The sequence below is a fragment of the Bison bison genome, unplaced genomic scaffold (assembly GCF_000754665.1).
Source record: "Bison bison bison isolate TAMUID 2011002044 unplaced genomic scaffold, Bison_UMD1.0 scf7180017864032, whole genome shotgun sequence".
NCBI lineage: Eukaryota > Metazoa > Chordata > Mammalia > Artiodactyla > Bovidae > Bison > Bison bison.
In genome coordinates this window covers 4,707,196-4,716,047 of record NW_011494604.1, presented here as the reverse complement: position 1 = coordinate 4,716,047, position 8,852 = coordinate 4,707,196, and the positions used below count along the sequence as shown (strand labels likewise).

General features: G+C 41.2%; 1 protein-coding gene across 1 annotated transcript; it reads left to right on the top strand.

The window, feature by feature from the left end:
- The first annotated feature begins 628 nt into the window (after positions 1 to 628).
- SMCO1 (single-pass membrane protein with coiled-coil domains 1) lies at positions 629 to 7,925 on the top strand. Its single transcript, XM_010834340.1, has 3 exons — positions 629 to 798; positions 4,553 to 4,702; positions 6,886 to 7,925. The coding sequence occupies exons 1-3, from the start codon at positions 749 to 751 to the stop codon at positions 7,328 to 7,330; spliced, it is 645 nt and encodes a 214-aa protein (XP_010832642.1). The 5' UTR covers positions 629 to 748; the 3' UTR covers positions 7,331 to 7,925.
- The last annotated feature ends 927 nt before the right edge of the window (positions 7,926 to 8,852 follow it).

Below are 8,852 nucleotides of genomic sequence, written 5' to 3'. Positions count from 1 at the left end.
TTTCTAAGGATGGTTGGAGAAGGCAATGGCACCCCACTCCAGTACTCTTGCCTGGAAAATCCCATGGACGGAGGAACCTGGTAGGCTGCAGCTCATGGGGTTGCTAAGAGTTGGACACGACTGAGTGCTTTCATGCATTGGAGAAGGAAATGGCAACCCACTCCAGTGTTCTTGCCTGGAGAGTCCCAGTGATGGCGGAGCCTGATGGGCTGCCATCTATGGAGTTGCACAGAGTCGGACACGACTGAAGCAACTTAGCAAGGATGGTTAGATTTTTTTGCATTGATATAATTCATCATAAAAGGTCTGAAGCTTCTTTAAAACTAATTTAAATTCTAAGTGAATAATTAAGCTCTTAAAATTTGAGAGTAGTATTTCCATCAAATTTAAACCTAGTATATGTATACATTTGTGTACATATATATCCATTTACCATAATATACACTGAGTCACAGTTACATCTGGTTGTTTTACTATGTTGATGTACTATGGGTCATTTTTCAAAGGCAAATATTATAGTGCATCCCAGGACACCTGTGTTCACACGATCAGTTCTTTGAAACTATATTTGGATGTGCAAGCTATTAAAAGCTTCTTGTACTGAGTGACCTTTCAGGCAGAATTTAGATCGAATACTCACACTGCTGCTGCCTGTTGCTGAGTGGATAGCAGCAGAAAACCCTGGATTCAAACCTCTGTGGGGCTTTTGTTTTGCTTGTTTTGTTTCTTTTCATTTTGCCTTAAGAAGATGAACAATGAAACCACAACCCTGATATCCTTGAAGGAGGCAATGAAAAGGTTGCTAAGGGCTACAGGGAGGGAGCAAGCATGGGTCGGCTTTTCTGGGAAGATGGGTAGGAGAAGAATGAAGAATAAAAACGGGCAAATAACTACAGGCATGCTAATTAGAATTCTTTTTCTGTTCATGTGTTCAGGTTCAAAAATTGTGTCCATTAATAATAAAGAAAAATCTCCTCCTAGGTGCTATATTCCATTCGATTAATGCATGCGCTATATGCTGGGCTTACAAAAATAAATAAAATGTGGTTTCTGTCCTCAAGGAGCTCACAGCCTTTGGAATAACAGATTTATTCAAAAATGCTTACAGTTTAATGTGACTGACCTTATAATGGTGATGCTCCTAAAGGGCTATGAGAACATGAAAAGAGGAATGAATTTTGCCTTTGATACTAGGAAAAGGAACCCTTCATAGAGGGACGTTTAGACTGGATCTGAAAGTGTGAGTAGGAGTTTGCAAGAAATAAAAATATGGGAAGGAATTCTAGGGTGAGGAAACAGTCCATGTAAACCACAGATGCTTGGACTATCATACCGTATTCAGTCAGCAGCTAGATGTCTCATGTGACTGGTGACTAAGTTGTGCAAGAGGACTGGCAGAAGATAGGGGCAAAGGTTAAAGAGTCTACAATTCCTGCTGAGGAGATCCGACTTGACTCTAGCAATATCACTAGGCAAGTCAGGGCAGCATAGAATGTATATAATAGTCAAGTTATGAGAACAGAATTGTGTTTTAGAAGAATAGCTCTCGGGGATGGATTGGAGGTGAAAAGCAGAAATCTAGTTTGACTATTGTAATCCTAGGTTGAAGTGAAAGATGGTGATTAACTGACTTACTAGAGATAGAAAGGAGGGAATAGATTAGAGACATGTTGATGGAGAGAAAGGGGAAAAATAGTGAGTTATTCTGAGGTTTCTAGTTCAAGGAATTGGGTAGATAGTGATCCCATTAACTGAGCTGGACAACTGTCACAGAAATGCAGATTTGCAGACATGTTCCTTAGGATTTATTTGAAACGATCTAGGAATGACTTTGGAGAGGGCAATGGCACCCCACTCCAGTGCTCTTGCCTGGAGAATCCCATGGATGGAGGAGCCTGGTGGGCTGTAGTCCATGGGGTCGCTAGGAGTCGGACAGGACTGAACAACTTCCCTTTCACTTTTCACTTTCATGCATTGGAGAAGGAAATGGCAACCCACTCCAGCGTTCTTGCCTGGAGAATCCCAGGGATGGGGGAGCCTGGTGGGCTTCCGTCTATGGGGTCGCACAGAGTCGGACACGACTGAAGCGACTTAGCAGCAGCAGCAGGAATGCCTTTGAACGATCAAGGCTATGGTTTTTCCAGTAGTCATGTATGGATGTAAGAGTTGGACTGTGAAGAAAGCTGAGTGCCGAAGAATTGATGCTTTTGAACTGTGATGTTGGAGAAGACTCTTGAGAGTCCCTTGGACTGCAAGGAGATCCAACCAGTCCATTCTGAAGGAGATCAGTCCTGGGTGTTCTTTGGAAGGAATGATGCTAAAGCTGAAACTCCAATACTTTGGCCACCTCATGCGAAGAGCTGACTCATTGGAAAAGACTCTGATGCTGGGAGGGATTGGGGGTAGGAGGAGAAGGGGACGACAGAGGATGAGATGGCTGGATGGCATCACCGACTCGATGGATGTGAGTTTGAGTGAACTCCAGGAGTTGGTGATGGACAGGGAGGCCTGGCGTGCTGCAATTCATGGGGTCACAAAGAGTTGGACACGACTGAGCGACTGAACTGAACTGAACTGAGGAATAACTTTTGGTGAAAGGATTCCAAATAATTGCTTCAATTTATGTAAACCTGTATACTGATTGACAAGCTAGAGTTTATCTCTAGAGTTCAAGCTGGAGATGACTTATAAGAAGTACGTTCTTAAAGGTCTAAAAGTTAATACAAAGAGTTTACCAGATATAATAGTTTTGACTTGTAGACAGATTGCTGGCATATTAGGTCATGGAGGCCTATGTTCCTATGAAAATGCATATTTCATACAGAGCCTTGAAAAAAAGTGAAAATGTTAGTCTCTCAGTTGTATCTGACTTTGTGCAACCCCATGGACTCTACACTGCCAGGCTCCTCTGTCCCTGGAATTCTCCAGGGAAGAATATTGCAGTGTAGCCATTCCCATCTCCAGGGATCAAACCCAGGTCTCTCGCACTACAGGCATATTCTTTACCATCTGAGCCACCAGGGAAGCCCAAGAATATTGGAATGGATAGCCATTCCCTTCTCCAGGGGATCTTCCCAATGAAAATGTACATTTCATACAGAGCTTTATCTATATGCATACAGAATCCAGAGCAATGAGAAAATTCCATTGCTGAAATTTCTGAAGATGGAGTGCAAGGGGAGGGGTTTACTTAGTAAATTCAGCTTAAGACAGTTGAGTCTGATACCACCATCTAAGTGGAGATGTACAAAACGTCGTTGAAAATTCAGCTCTAGAGCTTAGGATAGGGGTGGTGAAGTGAAGTGAAGTGAAGTCGCTCAGTCGTGTCTGACTCTTTGCGACCCCATGGACTGTAGCCTACTACTCTCCTCCGTCCATGGGATTTTCCAGGCAAGAGTACTGGAGTGGGTTGCCATTTCCTTCTCCAGAGGATCTTCCTGACCCAGGGATCAAACCCAGGTCTCCCGCACTGTAGGCAGACGCTTTACCCTCTGAGCCACAAGGGAAGGACAGGGGTGGTACCTGAAGCTAATTAACCTTGGAATAAAGTGAAGACCAAGAAGAGAAGATGGTCAAGGACAGAACCTTAGGCAACCACAACAGTATTCAGGTCACTGGGGACATAGAAACTCAGGGAACTGGCTGTGTATCACTTCATGAAGGACAATGTGGGTGACTTCACACAAATGAGTTGTGGGATTTCAGTTCTTTGTGGTTCAGTTAGACGTAATTTTGGTGCCACAGCGCCCTCTAATGATCAGGGTTGTTCAGAGCAACTCAGGTCCCCCTTTTGCTGTTACATGGCCTAGCATTTCACTAACACCACAAACGTCATAGAAGACATGTTTTATTACTTCTGTGTAAGACCTCTGCTAGGTATTGGGGGACAAGCATAAAGATGTTCAAGAAATAGTCTATGATCCTCTCTCTTCAAGAGTTTACAATTTAGATCACGAAAAGCTAACTCTAAAAATAAAGGAAGAGATGGGGAGTGACAAGTAATAGAGACAGTGTCTGTGACAGAAAAGCAGGCAAGGAGCAGATCTCCAGGTAGAAAGGCTGAGGGATTCAAGAAGGCATGGAATGAGCTTATCCCTGATGGATAAGACTTTGATAGAATAAGGTGGAGAAAGCCACCTTAATAAACATGGGTCTCAGCACTTGTTAATAGCTATATGATGGTTAAGTCTTGATCTTTTTGAGACTCAATTTCTTTATCTGTAAAATAGTAAAAATGACTGCTTCACTACTTATAGTTGTTATGAGAATCAAAGTTTGTATAAAATACTTCTTAAAGTATGAGGTACAATATATTAATAAAATGAGGCAGATAGCTGAGATAATTGGACAATTCACATGTTCAGCAACATAAGGAATGCAAGAACTAGGATGATGACTAGAGAGAATGGCAAATGGGAACATCTATCCATAATTGTAAAATTTAAGTAGCTACTGCTAGTGACTGTAAATAATGTATTGTAGCTATATCTTTAGGCGAAATCTTAGTTTTGTGCTCTGACCCAAATTAACCTTTGATTCTGTTATACTATAGAGTAGACCACAAACTCCAAGCTTTAGAAGCACATTTTAAAGAACTGGACTTCATCAAGGATAATCTGACACAGAAATTTGAAGATCATAGCAAGACTTTGGCAAACCAGGGAGCCCAAGATGAGCTATGGAAAGCAGTTCTGTCACTCAAGTGAGTATCTAATCAGAAATCAGTGGAATTTTGTGGTTTCATGAGAGCTTGCAGTGGTCATTCTAAAACTGGGTTTCTTAATATGGTTCCAACAATGCGTTGTGAAGAAATCACATTTTCTCAGGCTCATTCATTCAAAAAAGATTGATTTGAGTGCTGGTTTACTTCCCATACTGTGGTACACATCTCAGAGTCCCTTACTTGGCAAAGTTTTAATAACACAGAGATGGATAATGTAAGTACTCTGCCATTGAAAAATTTGTACTATGAGTGGCCTGAGATTTAAGCTATCCAGTTTAGTGCAAATCCTATTTCTTTTCTTTTTAAAAAAATATTTTAATAGTATATATTTGTTAATTCTAAATTCCTAATTTATACTATGGTAACCATCCAATTATTTTCTGTGTCTGTGAATCTATTTCATAAGTAAGTTCATTTGCACTATTTTCTTAGATTCCACATATAAGTGATATTGTGATGTTTGTCTGTCTTACTTCACTTAGTATTGTAACCTCTAGGTCCATCCTTGTTGCTGCAACGGTATTATTTCACTCTTTTTTACTGCTGAGTAACATTCCATTGTAGATATACACCACATCTTCTTTAGCCATTCATCTGCTGATGGGCACTTAGGTTGCTTCCATGTCTTGGCTTTGGTAATAGGGCAGGCCCTATTTCTAAAGTATTTTCTAAACTATAACAGCTGCTTCTGTTCTAAACCCAAAAGCTGGGTTGGCCTCTTGGTGTGTGTTGGGCCAAAAGACACAACCAAGCCAAAGATTTGGACAAGGAAGGATTTATTACTTGCAGCAAGTAAGGAGAACAGCAGGGATCTTTCCCTAAGCAATGTCTTCCCAAATATCAAAATCAGGAAGTTTTAAGCTAAAGATAGATGCATATTCATGAAGGAGCTTGAACAGAGGAGACCAGCACAGAACTGGGGCAAAAGCTGACAGAATTCAAGCTTTAGTGATTGAAGTCAAAAGGGTCAGAAAAGGTCAACATCATCATTCTATCCTCCACCTGGGCTCCAAAATCACTGTGGATGGTGACTGCAGCCATGAAATGAAGATACTTGTTCCTTGGAAGAAAAGCTATGACAAACCTAGACAGTGTGTTAAAAAGAGGAGACAATACTTTGCCGACAAAGATCTGTCTAGTCAAAGCTATGTGAGAGTTGGACCATAAAGAAGGATGAGCACCAAAGAACTGAGGCTTTCAAACTGTGGTGCTGGAGAAGACTCTTGAGAGTTCTTTGGATAGCAAGATCAAACCAGTCAATTCTAAAGGAAATCAATCCTGAATATTCATTGGAAGGACTGATACTGAAGCTGAAGCTCCAATACTTTGGCCACCTGATGCAAAGAGCTGACTCACTGGAAAAGACCCTGATGCTGGTAAAGACTGAAGGCAGGAGGATAAGGGGTGCAGAGGATGAGATTATTGGATGACATCATCAACTCAATGGACATGAGTTTGAGCAAATTCCGGGAGATAGTGAAGGACAGGGATGCCTGGCATGCTACAGTCCATGGAGTTGCAAAGAGCTGGACATGACTGAGTGACTGAACAACCACCACCACCTGGGTGGGGCCTTAGTTCCTGCAGAACTTTTAAGATACATATCAGATTGTTATGTATATCCTTTTAGGAAGAATTGAGCTTCCCTGGTGGCTCAGATGGTTAAGAATCTGCCTGTAATACAGGTGACACAGGTTCAATCCCTGGGTCAGGAAGATCCCCTGGAGAAGGAAATGGCAATCCATTCCAGTATTCTTGCCTGGAGAATCCCATGGACAGAGGAATCTGGTGGGCAACAGTCCACGGGGTCACGAAGAGTTGGACACAACTGAGCAACTAACACTTATCACTGAACTATTGTTTCTTGATATCCTTTCCTTTGTTCAAACATTCCATCACTTCCCTTAAGATCATGAATTACTGAGACCTGTTCCAGAGCAAGCACTGTGGCCAGGCTTAGATCACAAAACTGCTTAGATAAACAATGGCTTTTCTTATGTCAAGAGATCCAAGTCTTGTTCTCTTTCTCTGGAAACCTCTAACCCAATCTGTTTAAAGTTCTCCTAGTATGTTTATACTTCTTTGAATTATCCTAATAAAATTCACTTTATGGCTGTACATAGAGAGTTCTACTGCTTAAGAAGTGCCAACATTTTTTGTAGGTTCACCTCAATGGAACTGAATATTTTATACAGCTACGTCATTGAAGTACTTGTCCACTTGCACACTTGTGTGCTTGAGAAGCTGCCAGATCTGGTGAGAAGTCTTCCCACCTTAGCCTCCATCCTTAGACGAAAAGTCAAGAATAAGCGCATCAGAGCTGTATGGGAGTCTGTTCTGGAGGAACATGGGTTGCAAGAAGGAGATATCACAGCACTGTGTATCTTCTTTGTAGCACATGGTAACAAGGCAGAACACTACATTGCTAAAGTAAGGCAGATGTATATAAGAGATATCAATTTCATGATCTCTAATATGGTAAAGAACCAGGCGCTGCAGGATGGTTTGCTGAAGGCTGTGCAGGTCATTGAGAAGGGGAAAGCAGAGATGGCCCCCCAAGAGAAAAAGTCACCCCTAAAAGAGTTGATACCATCAGTCAAAAGCTAATCTGTTACACTGGACTCAGAGATTCCATGTCTAGTATAATTTATCTTGCAAATAGGAAGCAACACATATATACAATTTATCAGGCTTATTTTTAGCAAAAGTGAGAAGAGTGTTAAATTATAATACACTGATACAATGGATACTTTCTGTGTAGTAATATAAGAGAATGAAGAAGCTTTCATTTAACTGTATAGTAACACAGAGTTATCACCAAGATGTGTTTTAAAATATTTCCAACATTATTGCTCAATGGGAAAAAAAGGGCAAAAACAAATACATAGGCTACTATATCTATAAACTTCTGGAGAAATACATTAAAAAGTGGTAACATTGTCTTAGGGAAGAAAACTAATTAGAGGCTAGGGATCAAAGGTAGGAAGAAGTCTTTTCACTGTTAATTCATTTTGTACTTTATGAATTTTGAAACATGTGAATGTATGATGTAGTAAAGCAAAAAAAAAAAAACTACTATATTTTGTATGTTGATGTGCATTTTCTTTCTGGTACAGTTCCACAGGTATTTTATACTATAAAGGGAATTCCTACACAGTGATCATATATTTTATAATCTTTTTTGAACAAATGCCATGCATATGTAGTGTCAATAATAGAAACATTTTAAAGTGTGGTTTCCTGCCCTACAGGCAAAAGTTACTTAATTTGGAAGGTACAAATTCAGGACGACCAGAATGAGTAACACCTTGGAGGGAAGTTACCTAGAGAAGGATGAGAAGTAATACAAGCTGTGTTACCTTGCTGGTTCCTCCTTGAAAATAAGTTGGTTGCCAGATACATGCACTCAGTCTTATCCTTCTCCAGACACATTGTTTAGAGAAACCATGCCACAAAAGAGAGACTGGAACTGTGTCTTGGAAGTGTTACTAAATCAAACTTGGGTCTGCAACAAAGCCAATCTACTGACATGCGGTTGTGTTAAGACAAAGTACAGCATTTATTGCAGGGCACCAAATAAAGAGAACAGGCAACTTGTGCTTGAACAGACAGCATTACCAAGTCCGAGCTGGTTCTACTCACTGACCAATAAGATAGCAAACTAATGTTTCAAAATAACCATCCTATCTGGGTCTGGATGCCAGGTTCTTTTATAGAATGAGTGGGGTGGAGGGGGTGGGGTGAGGAAAAGAAGTAAAAAGCCCCTTCATCTTGCAAATATCTCCTAGAACAGCAAGTCTGGGGAAGGGATGTGTCAATTTCTTCCTTCCTGTAGCCATCCACAGGTGAACAGCGTCCTGAACAAAGGTCCTGATTTAACAGTCAGGCAGAGGGGCAAGGTTCCCTGAGGCAAGCCATCTTGTATAAACAGTACAGAAGGGTACTACAGAAAGGTTGGCTGAGGCGTATAGAGGGAAGAATTTTCAAGTTACCGCTCGGGTCTCAGTTTGTTTTGAGGTTTTCCTTTTTCTGCCCAGAGACCAATCTTGCGACACTGCCCAGTGTCCGCAGTCCCCGGGAGCAGGAGTCACGCGAGAAAATTAGAGCCACAACGACCCGAGGTGGGCGG